This window comes from Tamandua tetradactyla, chromosome 4 (genome assembly GCF_023851605.1).
Source record: "Tamandua tetradactyla isolate mTamTet1 chromosome 4, mTamTet1.pri, whole genome shotgun sequence".
NCBI lineage: Eukaryota > Metazoa > Chordata > Mammalia > Pilosa > Myrmecophagidae > Tamandua > Tamandua tetradactyla.
This window is the reverse complement of record NC_135330.1, coordinates 23,892,968-23,916,540: the sequence shown is the minus strand read 5'-3', so window position 1 is coordinate 23,916,540 and position 23,573 is coordinate 23,892,968. Positions and strand designations below refer to the sequence as shown.

The 23,573-nt window shown below is 37.8% G+C and overlaps 1 protein-coding gene across 8 annotated transcripts in view; it reads left to right on the top strand.

The window, feature by feature from the left end:
- Positions 1-23,573, top strand: part of KIFAP3 (kinesin associated protein 3) — a 219,611-nt gene that overhangs the window by 29,540 nt on the left and 166,498 nt on the right. Inside the window, exon 1 of one of the 8 annotated variants that reach the window (XM_077156926.1) lies at positions 16,691-18,156. The exons of the other annotated variants lie outside the window; for them this stretch is intronic. Within the exon in view, the coding sequence (XP_077013041.1) occupies positions 18,125-18,156 (32 nt within the window). The 5' untranslated portion in view covers positions 16,691-18,124. Of the gene's footprint in view, positions 1-16,690; positions 18,157-23,573 lie in introns of those variants that run through there. 8 annotated transcript variants of the gene reach the window in all.

Sequence of the window (23,573 nt, the reverse complement as noted above, 5' to 3'; positions counted from 1 at the left end):
ATACCTCCTGGGGAGCTTCATGAAACAGGAAGCCAGATTTCCTTCCTGTTTCATGAAGCAGATGACACCATGTTCACCAGGTGCCCTTCCAGCTGAGAGAGAAGCCCTGACTGTGTTCGCCATGTGCCTTCTCACTTGAGAGAGAAACCCTGAACTTCATTGGCCTTCTTGAACCAAGGTATCTTTTTTAGATGCCTTAGAATTGGACTTGTTTTAATTGGGACATTTTCTCGGCCTTAGAACTGTAAACTTGCAACTTATTGATTTCCCTCTTTTTAAAAGCTGTTCCGTTTCTGGTGTATTGCATTCTGGCAGCTTTGGCAAACTAGAGCACTCAATAATTAGCATAATATTTAAAATTCCATAATGAAGATCTTATGTGGAATTCCCAAGGATCTCTTTCTAGTATCTTTTGTTTCAATTGATTTTCATTCATGTTTTCTTCTCTTCTTCTGACTTAGTATTTTTTGTTGAATATCATATATGTAAATATGAATTCAGGGCCAAGGATTATGTTATGTGTATTCAAAGACAATTATCTTTAATTACTGATAGCTGGTAAGGGGTACTGGGAATACAGGATAACCTTAATCAACTTTCATGAATTGAGAGTTTTTAAACGGGCTTTTAGTGTCACATAGTAAACAGTCTGTAAGTGTTTCACCATAATTCATAGGATGTAGTCTTCCCATTTCTGCCTTAGATCTTAGGGTTTTACCAGGCTGCTGTTTTTGTTTGTTTGTTTGTTTTTTCCCTCCATATGTGGATATTAAAGGAGTCTCAATTTCTTAGTATCCTGTTCTGGAATTAGCAAACACTTCTAGGGAAAAGCAATCTCAAACTGCAGACTCACACCTCTTCATTTTCTTTTTCTTCTGGATCTTAGTACTGTAATTTTTTCTGCCATCAGCTCTCCCATGTCTTCAAGCAGACACACACACACAAACGCATGCACAGACTCATTTTTGCCCCCAGATTGTTAAATTTTCCTACCAGATGTGTTGGTTCAAATGACCTAATCTTCTAATTCTCCTTTACTAAGTCTTATTTTATTAAAAGAAATATAAAACTTATTTTGGTGTCATCCCTATGAAGTGCATTAGGAATTATAAATATTTAGGTAAATGTAAAAGATTATTTTCTCCTTTTAATTTCTTTAAAATGCATTGATTCTTAAGCAAACATAACACTGCCATGTGGGGTTTATAATGTATACAAATGTAATACATAAGATAACTATAGAAAAAAGAATGATAGGGGATGACGGGAAGGCAAGAAATGGACCAACAATTTGTTAAGTAGTATAATTATTACCTCTAAGTACACGGTGAAAAACTTAACCTAAAGCATTATTTTCCATAAAGCAACCACTAAAAATTGTTTTGAAAAAGTCAATAGACAAATTAAAATGGGATTTCAAAAAATTGTCACATAAACTTAAAGATTATTAGAAAAAAGGAAAACAGAGAAAGAAAATACAGGGGTGGCAAAAAGAAAACAAATAATAATACGTGACATGGGTCCAGCCATATCAGAAGTTACATTAATTGTTATTGGTCTAAACTGCTGCTATCCAACAGGACTGTGTTCAGTGGTGGAAATGTCTTATGTCTGTATTGTCCAATACATTAGCCATCATCTAGCTATATGGTTGTTAAGCATTTGAAATGTAACTAGTACAGTTAAAGAATTGGCATATTTAATTACTTTTTGAAAATAATATATTTAAATTTATATAGGGCTGTGCAGCTAGTGACTATTATATTGGACAACACAAGTCTTAACATTCCAATTAAAAAATAGAGATTATTAGTATGCATTAAAAAAAAAGATGACCCAACTATATGCTACACCCAAGAGGCATAGTTTTAAATGTTATAAAAACACAGATTAGTTAAAAGTAAATGAATGCAAACATTATAAACAGTGACCATAGGCTGGAATGGCTATATTGATATCAGATAAAATAGACTTAAAGAAGAAGAGTATTGCCAAACATAAAAAGGAATATTTTGTACTGATAAATTCTACTATATACAGACTTTTAAAGTCAAATTCTAACTAAGTTTTCAGGGACACATTATTCCAATTTTACACAATGCTTTCAGGGAATATAGAGAACTTCCCAACTTATTTAAAATTTTTAGCATAATCTCCATATGAACCTAAGAATTTATTAGAAAGGAAAATTGCAGGCCGGTATCACTGAACAAGAATGCCAACTTAATCTAACAGTGTATTAAAGTATAGCATTATCAGGTTTATTCCAGGAGCATGAGGATGATTTAATGAGTTTAAAGACTTTAATTCAGCACATTAACGGATTAAGGAAGAAGAATAAAATATGTTTATCCAAGTGGATGTATATAAACCTTTCAAAACATTAGGTGCACACTCAAGATTTAAAGAAAAAACTTAAGCTTGATAGCTCAATAAAAGAATTCTGATATAAACATGTTTAATGAGGAAACTTTAGAAGCATTTCTTTTTATATCAAGAATGAGTATTCAAATTACTGTAACATTTTACCAGAGGTACTAAACAGGATAGTAAGATAAGAAGAAGAAAAGATATTGAGATAGGAGAAGAAGAAATAAAACTTACGTTATTCATAAATGGTATAAATGTCCACATAGGAAACCCAGAAATAATAGTCAAGGATTCACGGTTAGTTCAATGGAAGAATGCTCACCTTCCATGCAGACCTGGGTTTGATTCCCGGACCATGCACCCCCCCCCACCCCCCCAAAAAAAAGAAAAAAAAAATGGTCAAGATATGGAAGTTACTATCAACTTGATAAGAAACAGTTTCTAGATTTAACATCTATATACCAAAAGAAATGAATTTTGATAAGCTGATTTAAAAACTAAATTAGAGAAGTTATTTACAAAAGCAGCTAATAATATAAGGTACTTGGGAATAAATCAAATAAAAAATGTATGTGACCTTTCTAGAGACATTTATACAATTTCATTGAAAAAAAGCTAAAACTTAAATATGTATACCATGTTAATGGACATATGCCTTAATTACTCTATAAATTCATGATAAAATAAAAATCCCAATAAGACTTTCACACAGTGGTCCTAAAATTTTAAATGGAAGAGCAGTTCAGCAGTCTTAGAATGCCAAGAAAAATTTGAAGAAGAAACAGATGGGGGACACTTCTTTATCAGATATTAAGATGTTTTAAACTAAGTTAAGAAAGTGTGGTTTTGCTATTAAAAAGAGATCAGTAGACAAACTGAATAAAATATAAAACCTAAAAAGTAAACCGCATATGTGAAAGAGGTAACATTGCACACAAGTATTGCAGAAGACAACTATTCAATAAATTAGGTTTTGTTTCCAAACTTCCATTGTGTATTAGTGAGTTGTGAATAGAATAGAATGCATTGCACATAGTAAAACACAGGTATTATTTTGTGAAACTTTAATTTATGTGTGTAGTTATATACTAAAGTTTTATTTAGTATTATTATGCCTGTGCAAAAACTAAAGTTTAAAAGACACTGCAAAAGCTGCTGATACAATTGGTTATTTCTATGGGAAAAAATTGAAATTGTACTCCTCTCCCCACAGATCAAAACAATTTACAGGTAAATTAAAGATTTAATATGAAGATCAAAACTTCAGTCATTTAGCAACATGGAGGAAACTGATACTTCAAATAGAACTTTTTTGTTAGAATAGGAGTAGGGTAGGACCCCAATTAGAATTCTAATTGGAATTCTCATGTGAATAGAAGAAACTCTGAGTTTTGAGGGCAGAAATGAACATTGATGTTAATGGGAGGGTTTTGTGGGATCAAGGTAGGTTTTTTTTTCTCTTGGTTTTCAGTTTGAAGCATTGTCATGTATTTTCAGATGGAGATAAACAAGTAAATAATATTTGGGGATCTTTGAGCAGACAAGAAAGGATCTGCTTTAGTTAAGGGTGATCATATGTTCTGCTTTGCCCTGGACGGTCCTGGTTTTCAGCTGTTGCTCTGTTGTAGCATTTGTCCTAGATTTTAATTTTTTTAAATAAACTATCATTAGATGAATTTGGTAGACTTCCACTTTGTATGTCCAGCTTCTGCCATGGTCTTGTCTAGTATGTGAGATGTATGAACAGGGAATAGAGCCTATTATGCCATACCTATGCTGTAGATTGCAGGATGTATGAATATTAGATTCCATATTGAAATCATGGACAATTATGTTAGATAGTTGTGAAATACGTGTGGGAAATAGAAGTTAAACAAATCTGCCAGAAAGCATCTGGAAATTGGCTTTCTCATTTGTCACCTGGTATAAATCAACAACTGTTCATTTATTTATTACTTGAAAAACATTAACTTTCTGATAAACTTTTAACAACAATAAGTTTTAAAAATGTAACCTGTTTAATGAAAAATTAAGTTCTAGATTTGTTTCTCAAAATTAATGATGAATGTGTAACAATATCTGTTAGCATTAACTTCCTTAAGGGTCATAATGACATTATTAACCACATGAAGTCCAGAAGCATCAGCATCTACTTCAGAAATTATTACGAACATTGCTCAATAGTGGCAATTTAACACATGCAGTTGTAGGAGACATATTTTACTTCAACTCATGAAGCATGCTTTTTCATTGAGATTAAAAAAGAGAATTTTTTCCTAAATTTAGCATGCTTTTGGTTCTAGTTCTACATGGGTTTAAAAAAAATGATGTGGGAGAGCTGTCCTGCTTTTAAAACAGAAAAAAAGATTAGGCAGTTTATTGAGAACTCATGTGAGAGGAACATGTGGGCAGTCTTACAGAGACAGAGGTGAGAGGTGAGAGGCGAGAGCCCCCGTCCATGTGAGGCAGTATACTGTTATAGATTAGCTTTATTTACTCCCTGTTCCACTTCGTTGTTGGGGCTCTTTCTCTACCCTCCCTTCTCTTCAGGGCAGTGCCTGGTGATAGATGGTGCATTTGGGTGGATTGGTTGGCCCCTTCTCTGTATTTGACTCACTCAGGTGGGCATTGTTTGACCCCCAGATGCTGTTGCTATTCTTCTCAGTGGTTTCTTTTTCCTTGAAGCCTGACCACTTCTGAGAATTTACCCTTTGCTTATCCAGCCACCTCCCTAATTTTAATCCTACCTCATTTTCCCCTCAGAGATTTCCAGCTCTCTTAATCTTAAGGGAATTTGGGCCAATGGTCCATCTTCTGTAGCTGCTTCAAGATTTCTTGAATTTGTGGGAGTGTAGAAGTCCCTGGCTAGGGAATTGAGGGTGGCTAACTGAGCGTGGATAACAGGAACATAGCACCTAGTGATCTTAGTTTTTGTGAAGTCTGGAAGAAATAAACTGAGTGAGAAATTGTATACATGTCTGAACAGAAGAGGAGTAAAATAGAGCTCAGGGTATTCTCTAGAGATTTTAGGAACACTGTTGGTTCAGGCTTGGCATACTGTGGCAGTTTGCAATATCTGACTGAAATTTGCATAAGAAAAACTTCTAGAATGAGTTTTCAACTCAATTTGAAAATTTTTAGACCCTGAAATTTTATTTTTAAGGACCAGGCTCAATTTTAGGAGTCATGTCTCATGTTGCTAGGAAGACTCACATCCCTGGAAGTCATGTTTCACATAAGAAGGAAGGCAGTGAGTTTATTTGTAGTTTGGCTTAGAGAGAGAGACCACATTTGATCAACAAGAGGCTCTCTGGGGGTAACTCTTAGGCATTTATTGTCAGTGGGCTTTGTTGTTACAGAGATAAGTATTACAAGGGCAGGATCAAGGGCTTGGCTTATTAAATTGCAGAAACTTATTGCTTAAGAGAATAGCAAGAATTTCCCAGATGAGGAAGTTTAATAGCTTCATGTTTTTCTCTAGTCCTTTAAGGGACTTGGCAAGTACTTTTTTTTCTGATTAAGATTTTATACTTTATTCTAGGTTCCATTGTCAAAGTTGAATTAGGTTGTTTAAATAAACTGACTAGACAGGTTGAATTGGATAGTGTGCTACAGAAAATTTAAATTTTAGATCCTTTAGAGAAAGGTAGTATAACTGAAAGTAAATTTGGTTGTTTTAATTATCTGTAATTATCCTAAGAATTAAAACCATGAGTAACTATATCTAACATACAGATTAATACTAGGATATAACATGGACATCAAGCACATTACATTTTTAAGAATTTTTTTTCAATTTCTAATTATGACAAATTTAGCATAACAGAAAGGTAGCTTAAGTTTACATAAGCATAACTTCTTAAAAAATGGTTTTTATGTAATTTGTTACATTATTTTAGCACCTTACTTTTACAAGGTGAAAGAACAGTTTTTTGGTTACAGTTTCCCGTAAAGAGTGAGAAGAAGCATCAACAAGGATATTATTCTAATATAAAATTTTTGTTTTCTAGACAGGGTACTCAGATGGTTAAGAACCTTTCATTAAGAGCAGAACAAAATTCATCTTCTCAAACTTTTCACAACTTTCTGTATCCATCTAGCGCTTGTAGTCAACAATGATGACAAACAAAATCACTTTCTTAAACTTTCCACAACTTTCTATATCCATCTAGGGCTTACAGTCAGCAATGATTACAAATAAGATTCACTTTCTATTAAGAACATGTTAGTTCACAAAATTAACATATTGCAAGACTATGCTTTGAGGCATTTGGAGATCAGTAAGGTCTACTGCTAAGGCATTCTTAAAGATATGGGGACTGTTTTGAAACTCTTGGGGCAGCACTATCTAAATGAGCAGGATGGGGGAATCTTTAAGTCTTTGCCATTTAAAAGCAAATAGATTTTAAGAGTTCCTGGAAGATGTGGAATAGGATAGGTCGAGTTCACCCCTGCTCCAAGGAATAGCTAAAGAAGGGATGGGAAGGTGACTGAGATGGCAGTTCCCAAGGTGTAAGTGACCTGGGAGGGTCTTCTACACCATATAGGGAGACCCTGGTTGCAAAAGCTGAAGAACTGAGATGGAGAGAACCAGAGACCATCCAGCTAATGCAAATGACCTAATGCGCCCCTTTCCAAATGAAAGATGGGAGCCCTCAGGAGTGCACAGAACAGAAGACAGGGACTAGGAAGTAAGCCTAGCCACATTCCTTGAATGTGCTACCCTCACCGGCACAGCCCCATGAAACGCAACTCACCCCACACCCCATGTACCTGAATGATGTCATCCCCCCACACTCCCAGTGCTCCCGCCCCGCCACCCTCCTCTGTGCGTACCCATCCCCCACATCTACCCCAAGCACTTGCAAGCCTGTCTTAGCCCAATCCACCTCTCCTGCACAAGCATAGTCTCACCCTGCCCCTCCTGAGACCCACCTCCCCCTCCCTGCTTCCTGTAGACGATTGCCAGGGCATAGAGGCTGCGAGCATTTACCTTCATACCCAGGCTATACCTGCCTCCAGCCCATTCAGTTGCATAACCCCACCCCATACCTTCCAGCTCTGGGCAAGTGCTGACCTGTGCGGGCAAGGCACACCCGCCCCCAGCCCACACAGGTGCAACCCCGGCCCTTTGCTCCTGAGCTCTGTACATGCTGATACAAGGGTCCTGCCCCCTAGACTGGTGCACACCAGGGCCCTGTCCCCAGTCTGCACACACACACACACAGCCACATTCTCCCTGCTACTGGGTGCCCATGCATTTGGCCACTGGTTTCATGACCTCAGCGTATTACTGCACTGTTATACCCCATCCCATACTTCTCATCCTGCTCCACACCCATCCTGCAAATACAAAGCTTTAGACTACTGAAGGAAATCAACTTCAAAAGCAAACCAATCAAGAAATTTACACACCGTGGAGACAACAGATCACTAAGCATCTCATGATGCAAACAGATATAGCCCAGCCTAATAACCAAATTAAAACCAGAGGAGACACAGACTTTGGAACAACTAATTAAAGATGTTCAAAAAAACTCTACTAAATAAAATAAATGGGATGGCTAATGATATAAAAAAGAGCAAGAAGAAACTAGAAGAGCATGAAGAGAAATTTGAAAGAATAAATAGAAAAATAACAGATATCACAGAGATTAAAGATGCTATAGACCAAATAAAAAATGTACTAGAGACACACAACAGCGAATTTGAAGAGGCAGAAAAAAGAATAAGCGAACTAAAGGACAGGACAACTGATTTCAAACACTCAAAATAGCAAATGGCAAAGAAGAGAAAGATTTGAATTGGATCTCAGGGAAATGATGGACAAAAAAAAGCATACAAGTGCAAGAATCATTGGTGTCCCAGAAGGAGGAGAGTAGAGTAAAGGACTAGGAAGATTAGCTGAGAATATAATGGGGAAAAACTTCCCAACCCTTAAAAAGGATATAAATATGCAAATCAAAGAAGCCCAGCGAACTCCAAATGTAGTGAATCCAAATAGGTCTTCCCCAAGACACATACTAATCAGTCTGTCAAGTATTGAAGAGAAGCAGAAAGTTCTGAAAGTGGTGACAGAGAAAATCTGCCACATATAAGGAAAATCACTTAGGACTGAGTTCAGACTACTCACCTGGCACCATGGAGGTGAGGAGGCAGTGGTATGATATATTTTATTTAAGATCCTGAAAGAGAAAGATTTCCAGCCAAGAAGTCTGTGTCCAGCCAAATTGTCCTTCAAAACTGAGGGAGAGATTAAAATTTTCACAAACAAATCCTGAAAGAATTTGTCAACGAGAGACAGGCCCTACAAGAAATAATAAAGGGAGTACTGCCAGTTTAAAAAGAAGACAGAAAAAAGGAGGTCTGGAGGAGGGCACAGAATTGAAGAGTGCCAGTAAGGGTAACTTAAAGGATAAAAAGAGGAAGAGGGGAAAAAATATAGAAATCTGAAAAATAAAATCCAAATTATAAGATGGATTCAAGAAATGCTTTTTCAGTAATAACTTTGAATGTTAATGGAGTAAATTTACCAATTAAAAGATGTAGATTGGCAGAATGGATTAGGAAATACAATCCAGCTATATGCTGCTTACAAGAGACTCGTTTTAGACGCAAGGATACAAATAGATTGAAAGTGAAAGGATGGAAAAAAATGTACCACACAACTTGTAACTAAAAGAAAGCAGGAGTACTATACTAATGGACAAAATAGACTTTAAATATAAAGACATCATAAGTCGCAAAGAAGGACACTATATATTAATAAAAGAGACAATTCACCAAGAAGAACTAACAATCATAGATGTTTATGTTCCCAATAAGGAGCTCCAGAGTGCATGAGACAGACATTGGTAAATCTGAAGGGAATGATAGATGTTTCAACAATAAATGTAGGAGACTTCAATGCACCACTCTCCTCTGTTGACAGAACAATCAACAGAAGATCAACAAGGAAATAGAGAAGTTCAACAATTTAATAAATGAATTAGAACTAACAGATATATATAGGTCATTATACCCAAACATAAGGATATACATTCTTCTCATGCTCATGGAACATTCCCCAGAATAAAACATATGCTGTGGCACAACACAGGTCTTTATAAATTTAAAAACATCGGAGTTATTCAAAGCATTTTATTTTATTACAATGAAATGAAGCTAGACATCAATGACTACCAAAGAATGAGAACTTTCACAAATATTTGGAGATTAAATAACACGCTTAAACAACTAGTGGGTCAAAGAAGAAATTGCTAGAAAAATCAGTTGCTATCTGGAGATGAAAGAAAATGAGAATACAACATATCAGAACTTATGGGATGTGCAAAAGCTGCTGAGAGGGGAAATTTATTGCCCTCAATGCCTATATTAAAAAAGAAAAAAGAGCAAAATTTGAGGACTTAATTGCTCACCTGGCGAGACTTGAGAAAGAACAGCAAACTAATTCCAAACCAAATAGAAGAAGAGAAATAACAAAGATTAAAGCAAAGTTAAATGAATTGGAGAACAAAAGAGTGATAGAAAGAATCAGTAAAACCAAAAGTTGGTTCTTTGAGAAAATCAATAAAATCAAAGGGCCACTAGCAAGAGTGACAAATGAAAAGAGAGAGAGAGAGGATGCAAATAAACAAATTCAGACATGAGAAAGGGGTCATTACCACAGACCCTGAAGAAATGAAAGAAATCATAAGAGGATACTATGTCTGTATCCCTTCAGCTCCAATTACCCATTATCTTACCCTGTTTCTAACTCCTGATGGTCTCTGTTACCAATGACATATTCCGTATATACAGACTGTGCAACAGGACTAGATACAAAAACTCAAAAATGGACAGCACAATACTACCTAATTGTAATGTAATTATGTTAAAACACTGAATGAAGCTGCATCTGAGCTATAGTTTTTTTGTTTGTTTGTTTGTTTGTTTTTATATATATTTTTTGTATTCTTTATTTTTTCTCTAGATTATCATTTTATTTCTTTTTCTGTTGTCTTGCTATTTCTTTTTCTAAATCGATGCAAATGTACTAGGAAATGATGATCATATATCTATGTGATGATATTAAGAATTACTGATTGCATATGTAGAATGGAATGATTTCTAAATGTTGTGTTAGTTAATTTTTTTAATTAAAAAAAATTGCAAAAAAAATGTGGTATATATACCCAATGGAATATTACTAGGTCATAAAAAGGAATAAATTTGTTTTATGCTTCAATACAGATAAATCTTGAAGACATCATGTTGAGAGAAATAAGCCAGATGCAATAGAACAAATATTGTATTGTTCACTTATAGGAAATAAGCAGAATATACACAAATTCATAAATTAAGAAACTAGAATACGATGATCATGATGATGAATAGGCAACTATGTGATGATATTGTGAATTACTGATTATATATGTAGGATGGAATGTTCAAAATAGGAATGTTTGTGTTTGTTTGGTGTTTTTTGGTATTTAAAAAAAATTTAAATTAAAAAAAAAAAAGAGGATACTATGAACAACTATATGCCAACAAACTAGACAACTTCAGAGAAATGGACAAATTCCTGGAAACACACAAACAAGCTACCCTGACTCAGGATGAAAAAGAAGGTCTTCAACAAACCAGTCGCAAATAAGGAGAGTCAATCAGTCACCAAAAATCTTCCTACAAAGAAAAGCCCAGAGCCAGATGGCTTCACAGGGTAATTTTATCAAGCATTCCAAAAAGAACTAACACCAATCCTGCTCAGACTTTTCCAAAAAATTGAGGAAAAAGGAACACTACCATACTCATTTTATGAAGCTAACATCACTCTAATACCAAAACCGGGTAACAGTACTGTAAGAAAGGAAAAATACAGGCCAATCTCCCTTCTAAACATAGATGCAAAAATTCGCAAAAAAATACTAGCAAATAGAATCCAACAGCACATGAAAAGAATTAATATACCATGAACAAGTGGGGTTTATACCAGGAATGCAAGAACAGTTCAACACAAGAAAATCAATTAATGTAATACAGCACATTAACGAATCAAAAGGGAAAAATCACATCATCATCTCGAGTGATGCTGAAAAGGCATTCAGCAAAATTCAACATCCTTTTCTGATGAAAACACTTAAAAAGATAGGAATCAAAGGTAGCTTTCTCAATATGATAAAGGGCATGTATGAAAACCTGATCGCTAGCATTGTACTCAATGGAGAGAGACTGAAACCTTTCTCCCTAAGATTGGGAATGAGACAAGGATGCCCTCTGTCACCACTGTTGTTACACATTGTATTAGAAGTTCTAGCCAGAGCAATCAGGCAGGAAAAAGAATTAAAGGCATCTAAATTAATGAAGGATGAAGTAAAACTTTCATCATTTACTGATGATATTACTATACTTGGAAAATCCTTAGAAATCTACAGCAAAGTTACTTGAGCTAATAAAGAAATTCAGCAAGATGGCAGGATATAAAATTAATGTGCAAAAATCAGTAATGTTTCTATACACAAGCAATGACCTAACTCAGGAGTCAGTTAAGGAAAAAATTCCATTCAAAATAGTAACTAAAAGACACGCGGGTCTTAGTTCCTCCTCCAGAACAGCAACTAAAGAAACAGAAACAATACGAAACAGCTCCCGGAGCCACGACAGAGACCAAAAAGACAGCGTACCCCATTCTGGAACGGCTGAATGGGCAGGGAGAATCCGCTGCGGTGAGATACCCGAGGGGCGCGCGCTTTCCCGGGCCGGGGCGGCTGGCGACTGGGGCCCCTTCCACACATGTGGCTTCCCGGTCTGACTGGGAACGTTGGATAGCGGGGCCCTCCCGCCACGCTTGGCGTCTCAGGCCAGCTGGGCAATTTGGACCGGCACTCCCCCAAGCCGCGGTGGCCGGCGACCCCCCCTCCACGCGCTGTTTCCCGGGCCAACTGCGAGATTCGGATTGGCAAGTTAAAGGAGCCACAGCATCTTTTACTGGTGGGCCCCGCAGACAGACGAGCGCCACGAGCGCCACCTACTGGGCAGGATAAGAAAAACAGAGCCCAGAGATTTCACAGAAAAACCTTTCAACGAGCCGGGTCCCACACCCAGGGAAATCTGATCAAATGCCCAGATACCAGCAGAAAATAATGGATCATGCTTGGAAAATTGAAGATATGGCCCAGTCAAAGGAACAAACCAATAGTTCACATGAGATATAGGAGCTGAGACAACTAATGCTGAATATACGAACAGAAATGGAAAACCTCTTCAAAAACCAAATCAGTAAATTGAGGGAGGACATGAAGAAGACATGGGCTGAACAAAAAGAAGAAATAGAAAAACTGAAAAAACAAATCACAGAACTTATGGGAGTGAAGGACAAAGTAGAAAAGATGGAAAAATCAATGGATACCTACAATGGTAGATTTAAAGAGACAGAAGCTACAATTAGTGAACTGGAGGATGAAACATCTGAATTCCAAAAGGAAATAGAAACTATAGGGAAAAGAATGGAAAAACTTGAGCAGGGAATCAGGGAACTGAATGACAATATAAAGCGCACAAATATACGTGTTGTGGGTGTCCCAGAAGGAAAAGAGAAGGGAAAAGGAGGAGAAAAACTAATGGAAGAAATTATCACTGAAAATTTCCCAACTCTTATGAAAGACCTAAATTTACAGATCCAAGAAGTGCAGCGCACCCCAAAGAGAATAGACCCAAATAGGCATTCTCCAAGACACTTACTAGTTAGAATGTCAGAGGTCAAAGAGAAAGAGAGGATCTTGAAAGCAGCAAGAGAAAAACAATCTGTCACATACAAGGGAAACCCAATAAGACTATGTGTAGATTTCTCAGCAGAAACCATGGAAGCTAGAAGACAGTGGGATGATATATTTAAATTACTAAAAGAGAAAAACTGCCAACCAAGACTTCTGTATCCAGCAAAATTTTCCTTCAAAAATGATGGAGAAATTAAAACATTTATAGACAAAAAGTCACTGAGAGAATTTGTGACCAAGAGACCAGCTCTGCAAGAAATACTAAAGGGAGCACTAGAGTCAGAACCGAAAAGACAGAAGAGAGAGGTATGGAGAAGAGTGTAGAAAGAAGGAAAATCAGATATGATTTATATAATACAAAAGCCAAAATGGTAGAGGAAAATATTATCCAAACAGTAATAACACTAAAAGTTAATGGACTGAATTCCCCAATCAAAAGACATAGACTGGCAGAATGGATTACGACCCAGCAATACCACTGCTAGGTATCTACTCAAGGGACTTAAGGGCAAAGACCCAGACGGACATTTGCACACCAGTGTTTATAGCAGCATTATTTACAATTGCAAAGAGATGGAAATAGCCAAAATGTCCATCAACAGACGAGTGGCTAAACAAACTGTGGCGTATACCTACAATGGAATATTATGCAGCTTTATGACAGACTAAACTTATGAAGCGTGTAATAACATGGATGGGCCTAGAGAACATTATGCTGAGTGAGTCTAGCCAAAAACTAAAGGACAAATACTGTATGGTCCCACTGATGTGAACCGACATTCGAGAATCAACTTGGAATATATCATTGGTAACAGAGACCAGCAGGAGTTAGAAACAGGGTAAGATAATGGGTAATTGGAGCTGAAGGGATACAGACTGTGCAACAGGACTAGATGCAAAAACTCAAAAATGGACAGCACAATAATACCTAATTGTAATGTAACTATGTTAAAGCACTGAATGAAGCTGCACCTGAACTATAGTTTTTTGTTTGTTTGTTTGTATCTTTTGTTTTTGTTTTTTCTTTTTCCTTTATATATATATTTTTTTATTATTATTACTATTTTAGTTCTCTTCTCTATATTAACATTCTATATCTTTTTCTGCTGTTTGCTGGTTCTTTTCCTGAATCGATGCAAATGTACTAAGAAATGATGATCATACATCTATGTGATGATGCTAAGAATTACTGAGTGCATATGTAGAATGGAATGATTTCTAAATGTTGTGTTAATTTCTTTTCTTTTTTTTTGATTAATAAAAAAAATAGTAACTAAAATAATCAGGTACCTAGGGACGAACTTAACTAGGGACATAAAGGACTTGTACACAGTAAACTACATAACATTGCTAAAAGAAATCAAAGAAGATGTAAATAGGTGGAAAGACATTCTCTGCTCATGGATAGGAAGGTTAAATATAGTTAAGATGTCAATTCTACCCAAATTAATGTACAGATTCAATGCAGTACAATGAAAATTACAACAGCCTATTTTGAAGACTTGGAAAAGCTAGTCACCAAATTTATCTGGAAGGGAGAGAGACACTGAATAGCTAAAAAGCATCCTAAAAAAAGAAGAACAAAGTAGGAAGAGTAACATTTCCTGATTTAAAAACTTATTGTAAAACCACGCTGGCCCAAACAGCATGGTACTGACACAAAGATAGAAGTATTGACCAATGGAATTGAATTGAGAGTCCAGAAATAGACCACCAAATCTGGCCAACTGATTTTGACAAGGCCCCCTAATCCATTAACTGGGACAAAATAGTCTTTCCAATAAATGGGCATGGGAGAACTGAATACAATAGCCAAATGAATGAAAGAGGACCCCTATCTTAACACCCTACACAAAAATTAACTCAAAGTGGATCAAACACCTAAATATAAGTACTAGCTACATAAACTTCTAGAAGAAAATGTAGGGAAACATCTTCAGGACTTAGTCATAGGAGGTAGCTTTCTAAACTTTTATACCCAAAGCACAAGCAACAAAGGAACACCTTTGGGTGTAAACTTTTACACCCAAAGCACAAGCAACAAAGGAACACCTATCAGACACCCTATACAAAAACTAACTCAAAGTGGATCAAACACCTAAGTATAAGAACTAGTACATGAAAATGTAAGGAAACATCTTCAAGACCTAGTAGTGGGAGGTAGCTCCCTAAACTTTACACCCAAAGCACAAGCAACAAAAGAACAAAATAAATAAATGGGAATTCCTCAAAGTCAGATGTTTCTGCACATCAAAAGACTTTGTGATGAAGAGGCAGCCAACTCAATGGGAGAAAATATTTGGAAACCACACATTGGACAAAGGCTTGATATTCTGTATACATAAAAATATCATACACAGGCGGGCCACGGTGGCTCAGCAGGTAAGAATGCTTGCCTGCCAAGCCCAAGGACCCGGGTTTGATTCCCGGTGCCTGCCCATGTAAAAAAAAATATATATATATATATCATACAACTCAACAACAAAGGAACAAACAACCCAGTTATAAAATGGGCTAAAAAATCCTATATGAATAGGATTTTTCTGAGGAGTAAATACAGATGGCTCAAAACACTTGAAGAGATGCTCATTTTCATTATTTATAAGATAAGTACAGTTCAGGATCACAATGAGATACCACCTCACACCTATATGAATGGCTGCTAGTAAAGAAACAGGAAACAACAAATGTTGGGGAGGATGTGGAGAAATTGGGACACTTATGCACTGTTACTGGAGATGTACAATGGTACAGCTGCTATGGAAGCAGTTTGGTGCTTTCTTAGGAAATTAAATATCAAGTTGCCCTGTGACCCAGCAATAGCCCTATTTGGTATACATCCAGAAGAGCTGAAAGCAGTGACACAAACAGAAAATTTCACATTGATGCTTGTATCAGCATTATTCACAATTGCGAAAAGATGGAAATGATCCAAGTGCTCATCAACAGATGACTGGATTAACAAAATGTGGTATATACATATGGTGGAATACTATGCAGCAATAAGACAAAATGACGTCCTGAAGCACATGACAAGTGGATGAGCCTTGAGGACATAATGCTGAGTGAAATAAGCCAGACACAAAAGGATAGACACTGTGTGACTCCACTTTATGATCATGGTAAAGGTAAAATTCTAGGCTTATAATACAGAGTATAGGGTACTTAGAGATACATAGAAGCTAGAGATGGATGAACAGTTAGCTAATGAGGGATGGATGAACGGTTAGCAAATGAGGTTGAACTCAAATGTAAGGGAATATAGAAGTAAAGGCAGTTCAGTAGTGAGTCTTTAAGTAATATTACCATATTGAAGGTGAACATGATTGAAAGGGGTTGTATAGACCTATATGTCCCAATGATTAACACTACAAATATAAATTCTTGCATGAACTACTTCAAAGGAATGATTTTTGTACAAAGTGTCTAGGGTATAGGGAAAAAACTGCTATTGCATGCTATGGGCTATGATTAACAGGAAAACATCAGCAGTGCCTCAGCAACATCAGGAGTACATAATTGAGGGTGAGGGGGAAAATAGTTAAGGCAATGTTTAGATTTCTTATTTAGTGAGGGTGTGCTTATTGGTTATTTTTCTCTTGGGAGCAATGAAATTATCTAAAATCGATAGTGTTGATGGACTGTGGACTTTAGACCCCATACATGATGCCTAATGAATGCAGGTAGCTGAAGGATGCACTGACTTAGAAGTAGATTGGTGAACAGTGGTGTATACATATGATTGACTACTGTGCTGCTACAAAAAAGGACGAAGTTCTGAGGCAGACAGTATTGTGAATGAACCTGTAGGACATTTGGTGAGGCAAAATAAGCCAGAAACAAAAGAGCTATTACTGTATGGTGTCCTTTAGAAAATGCTTATAAGAAAGTAGGGGCCTAGATTGTAAACTCTTATAGCAGTCACATTTAGTCCAGGGTGGTAATTATTATTTCTGGATCTTGAAAGGCTCTTTTATATATGTGTAACCTGGTATCTAGAGTTAAGAACAAAGCCAATCAGGTCAGGATTAAGGTATTTCAGAACACAGCGTCAAAGAGGACATTGTCTATATTTTAAAGCCTTAACTACTCTTTGAGACCAAAGGAAGAAAGTTTTATTTTGTCTGTAAACTAAATTTTCTATAGCACATAGTCTAACTCAACCCGTCTGGATAGCTCATTTAAACAATCAGAACACAAGGAGCCTAGGATAGCGATAAGGTTCTTTAATCCTGTATAGTTTAATGTAATGCCTGGATACATCCTAGAATATATTGAGCAAGTAAGCAGAAAGTATTGGCAAAGTCCCTTGAGGGTTGGGAGAAAAAATATGGAACTACTAAACTTTACCAGTGGGGAAACCCCTGATACTGTGTCAAACATTCGGGGCACCCAAATTAATAGGCCAGTCCCTTGATCTTGAGACTTATTCTTGTGATGCTTATGTATGTAGCAGAGGAGCTTAGCCTACCTGTAGGTATTCCTAACAGCTACTTCTGGACGACCTGTTTTGTTGTTCTGATGTCGCCTCACTCTAAGCCTAACTCTAGAAGTAAAATCATTGTCCTCCACCCTACGTGGGACCTGACATCTAGAGGTGTGATGGTTTGAAGGGATTTATGTACCCTTGAAAAAACGTGCTTTAATCCTAATCAATCTTGTGGGAGCAACGGTTTCCTCTAATCCCTATTCAGTACTATAGGTTAGAAAGTTATTAGATTATCTCCATTGAGATGTGACTCAATTGTGGGTATTAAACTTGATTAGATAGAGACATGTCTTCACTCATCCTACATGAGTCTTGGTTAGTTTACTGGAATCCTATAAGGAGGAAGTATTTTGGAGAAAGCTTCAGAACACCACAGAACCATGAAGCAGAGTCCACCAGCCAGTGACTTAATGGAGATGAAGAAGGAAAAATCCTCCGGGAAGCTTCATGAAGCAGGAAGCTGGGAGAGAATTCACCATGTTCACCATGTACCTTCCCAGTTGAGAGAAAAATGCTGAATGCCATCGGCCTTCTGGAACCAAGGTATTCTTCCCTGGATACCTTAGCTTGGACATTTTTATAGACTTGCTTAAATTGGAACATTTTCTTAGCCTTAGAACTGTAAACTAGCAACTTACTAAATTCCCCCTTTTTAAAAGCCATTCCATTTCTGGTATATTGCATTCTGACAGCTAGCAAACGAGAATAAGGGGTGAATGTCTCCCTGGCAGCATGAGAGATGAACCCCAGGGATGAGACTGCCCCTGGTACTGTGCAATCAGCAAAATGCCATCCTGACCTAAAAGGGGGAAAACAAGTGTAATGAACAAGGTATCAGTGGCTGAAAGAGTTTAAATAGAGTGGAGAGGCTACTCTGGAGGTTACTATTATGCAAGGTTCAGTTATACATTGTTACCTAGCATAACTTGCCAAACCCCAACCAAAATAATTCCAGCTAATCCTAAAGAGCACCTAGGGCAATATGTAAGATTGTACAAAGTTTCGATGCATTAGATTAACTTTCCAGAAGCCTACAACCTCCAGATGGATCCCTGGATAAGATAAGTCCTGAAACCTAGAGGGCCCAGCCTTTCCAGCACATCAGCTAAATCTATCTCCCTACCCCATATTATTGACAACCCCTAGTGAAAAAGTTAGAATGGGCATAGCCCAAATATCCCTAAAGAGTGGGAGAAAGATCATAGGTGATGGTGGAGTTATACAGAGGGTAGGGTTTAACAAGTGAGTCTGACTGCTGAATCATTATGTTGATATTTCTTTTAATCTCCAGTATCTTAGAGCAACTAGAAGTAAAAACCCAAAATTGTGGTTTTTCATATTGTGAAATAAGTGAATGTTTCACAAAATAAGTTGTTTTTCATATTGAGTATACACATATTTCATATTGTATTAAAATTGTAGATTTCACACCAAACTCTGAAATCTATTCTACAACTAATTGTTGTGCTGTGCTTTGAAGTTTATTGCTTTTTTGTATATATGTTATTTTTCACAAAAAAAGTCAATTGTGATGATAAAAAAAATACTTATTCCTTCTAGTCTCCAATGTTCTGGAGCAGCTCGAAGGAAAAATCTGAGATGATGGTATGGTAGCCCATGACAAACTCTGGGATCTGTCCTGTGGCTACTGTTTTTTCTTTCTTTGTTTTGTATATATGCTACATTATACAATAAAAAATGTTAAAGAAAAAAACAAAAATGAATAGGTATTGAGAGTCAGTGTGAAAAGGGATATAGAAGAAAAATGTATCTTTAAGATCTAGGACTGAGCAATTGGTGCTGAAGGGAAATGTGCGACAGGACTGATTGTAAAAATTCAGAAATGGATAGCACATAGCTACCTGACTGTAGCACAATAGCGTAAGTATGCTGAATGAAGCTGAATGTGAGAATGATAGAGGGAGAAGGGCTGGGGGCACATATGAAACCAAAAGAAAAGATAGACAATAAAGACTGAGATGGTATAATTTAGGAATGCCTAGAGTGTACAATGATAGTGACTAACTGTCTAAGTTAAAAAGTGTTTTTGCATAAGGATGATCAAACAAATATTTATATTGCAGGGTATTGAAAATAGATGGTCATTCGTATTTTAAAGCTTCAACTTCTGTGTGAGACAGAGGCAATGTTCATTTGGTGCAAAATTTTTATTTTGACTAGTGCATTTCCTAATTTAGCTTATATGGCCAGTTTAATTGAACACCATGAGTACATAGAACCTTGAATAGGAAATAAGATTTTGTTGGTTTTTCCAGGTTACTGTGATGCCCCCATAAATCCCAGAGTGATTTGAACAGTGTATAAAGAAGTATTTGCAAAGTCCTCTTGAGGGAATGGGGAGAAAGGGGGAAATAGTCAACTTCCCCATTTGGAGAATTTCTGATACTCTCTCAAGCAGTGGGGACAATCAAATCAATAGGTCGAGCCCTCAATCTTAGGGTTTGCCCCTATGAAACTTATCCTGGCAAAGGATAGGCTAATCCTACTTAAAATTAGTCCTCAGAGTCACCCCCAGAGAACCTCTTCTGTTGCTCAGATGTGGGCTCACTCTCAGCTGACATGGCAAGCGAACTCACTGCCTTCCCCCCTCTACATGGGACATGACTACCGGGGTGTAAACCTCCTAGGCATTATGGGACAGAAATCCTAGGATGAGCTGGGGCTTGGCATCAAGGAATTGAGAAAACCTTCTCTACCAAAAGGAGGAAGAGAGAAATGAAGCAAAATAAGGTGTCAGTGGCTGAGAGATTTCAGAGCCAAGAGGTTATCCTGGGGGTTATTCTTATGCATTATATAGATGTCCCCTTTTTAGTTTATGGTGTATTAGAGTGGCTGGAGGGAAGTACCTGAAACTGTACAGCTGTGTTCCAGTAGCCTAGATTCTTGAAGATGATTGTATAATGATACAGCTTTTCCAATGTGACTATGTGGTTGTGAAAACCTTGTGTCTGATACTCCTTTTATCTATGATATTAACAGGTGAGTAAAAAATATGGATAAGAGTAAACAAATAATGGGGGAACAAAGGTTAAAATAAATTGAGTAGTTTGAAATACAAGTGGTCAATGAGAGGAAGGGGTAAGGGGTATGGCATGTATGAGTTTTTTCTTTTTCCTTTTTAATTTCTTTTGATGGAAAGATAGAAATGTTAAAAAAAAATGATCATGGTGATATAAATACACAACTATGTAATGATATTGTAAGCCATCAATTGTAACTATGTCAGGAATGTTTGTATGTCAAAAATGTTTGTATGTTTGTTGTTTACAATAAAAAATTTTAAAAAATAAAATGAAAAGATCTAGGACTGAGAACTTGAAGGCAAACAGGGCTACTCAGTGGACTTGCCCCAGGATGCCTTCATTTCATATAGTATTTCCTAGAGGATCTCTTTGGAGATGCTGAGAGGCCTCAATCTAGTAGGAGCCTTGGGCCAATCAAGGGGTAAACAGTTTACTGGTTTTAAGGTATTCCCTGGGGAATGAAGATGATTATTCCCTCTCTCCCCAGAAGGGAGTGGGGCATTCAGGGACAATGAGAATTAATGGGACATCAGAAGGTCCTCAAGCCTAGAAAGCAGAGGTCCTAGTTTTGGCTTTGCCATCAGCTCCCATAACTGGGCAAGTCTGATTGAGGTAGGCCCAGAGTGGCAGTTCAGCACAAAGGTTCTGCAGTCTTATTAAGAAATTAATATTCTTACTTGCCACTTCAAGTATCACCCAAGGCTCCTCTAAGTTGATGGTTAGATATGAAGTCACTGGAGACATAAGTAGCCTCAGGCACCCTCAGTCTTCATCACTTTCTGCTAGCGGAGTTTGAGGGGCTGTCCCACCCCTTCCCTTCAGGAAATGGTGCAGTCCCTGGACCTAATGCCCATTGGGTCCTTAGATTGACGGTTGTCTTGAGGTTTCTGGCACTCTGCCTGTGGCCCTCTGACCCATCTTTGAAGCAAGGCCCTTGAGGCTTGGAGCCATGATTCAGGTGACCTTAAGGGAACAGGGAGCTTTTAACAGCAACTGTAATAAGTTGAACTTGTTCTCTGGTTTTCTGCTTATCTCTCCTTGCCTTCTCCGCCTTGGCTTGTCAACATTGTTAAGAACAGAAAAGGCAGCTTCAGCCATTAGTGGGAGTTTATGGGCCCATGGAGAGCTTTTGCAGTATTCTCTGAATATCACGGGCAGTGTGGCTGATGAAATGAGTTCCCAGCAAAATCTGACCTTCCTGGGAATTCGGGCTTACATTAAGTATACTTTTTAGAGCTTTAGCTAGCCGCCTCTAGAACAGAGCTGGATTTTTCTCCTCCTCCCCAGTGATCTCCCATAGGTTATTAGAGTTAACTGGTTTGCTAGTATATTTTCTCATGCCATTAGCAAACAAGTGTTGTTTGTTTGTTTGTTTTTTGCATGGGAGGCACTGGGACTTGAACCCAGGTCTCCAGCACAGCAGGCAAGAGCTCTGCCACTGAGCCACCATTGCCTGCCCTAGTGAACAAGTTTTAAAAGGAGAGTTATTAAGATTTTTCCTCATGAAATTTGAGACATGGGCATAACACAAGCAACAAGTCTTTCTCAATTCCTCATCTTGATAGAGAGCCATAAACTTCTGGACACAGATAATTTGATTGCTTTCCCTGTCTTTTATGGATTGAAGGATGGTATTGTAATTGAGAGTCCCATTGGAGTGCTTGTGCTTCCCCACTTTTTAACTTCTTTTGACTTTTGGCATATCCCATTTTCTCTGGAAAATGAAATAGAGGAGCCTCACTAGTGCCAGTGTGACTGCCTGGGTCCCAACATGCATCAGGGCTGGGTGTTTCCCTCTCCACCTTCCCATTCTCTTAGAAACACAGGGAGTACAGTCTACAGGCATCCTGGAGCACCTTTTCTGAGAGATGTCTGCTCTTGAGGAGTCCTTCCTCTCTGCCGGTCCAATCTCTTGGGAACATAAGGAGTAAGTTGCGGGGTGTCGCTGGGATACCTTTCCTGAGAAATGTCTGGACCTATGCTTCCAGGAGTGTTCTCGGGCCTTGCCAGGAAGAATTCAAGGGCAGTGCTCTTGAGGAGTCCTTCACCTCTGCCGGCCCAAATCTCTTGAGAATACAGGGAGTAACAGCTCTGGGCCTCCCCAGGTTGTTCTTCTTGGGATGTTCCTCCCCAGAGGTTCGTGGGGGCACTTGCCTCACCTGATAGAAGTCTAAGAGAATGTATCTGGAGATACCTTTTTCCTCTTAATTTTCCTGTTTCTTGAGGGCTAAAAAGCAAGCATGCTCTAGAAGGAAATCTCTATATTTGGCTGCAGTGGGTCCCCATAGAGACTAAATGATCAAGGGCTAGAGGGGAGACACTTCTATTGGAAAGTAACCAGTTCCATGGGCATAAATCAGAGATGACGCTCTAGAATGTTAAAAACACTACCTTGTTTTGGTACAAGAATCCTTAGCCCAGAATCCTGTGTTACAAAAGACAATGCCTCAGAAGGTGTTAAAAGCCAGATAGAGGAGAAAAGGAGACCCTCATGGAGGTAGGGTAGAGAACCTCTGTTGAAGAGGTGAAAGGAGGAACAGATTCAGCAGGAAGAAGAGTCTGAGGGGCAAGGGAATCTTCTTAGTAAAGCAAAGATCAAGAAGTGGTCCTCAGAGGGAAAGAAAGGAGAATGTGTGAGAAGTCTCAGAGAGCTGAGGAGAGAGAGAGAGAAAAACAGGCGGACTTGATTTGGCTTTCACTGAACTCCTACTCGACATGGGGAGAATCCCCCAATCAGGTCTCAAGGGCAATATCACCTGCCACTCTGAATCTCCTTGAATCTGCCCAGTATGGAGATAGGATTATGCCACCTCCAAGGAGGGAGGCAGAGAGTCAGTAGACTTGAGTTTATGTTCTGGGGGAGCCAGATCAGAGCCCCTAGATTCCTAGAGACACAGTTACATGAGGACATAGAGG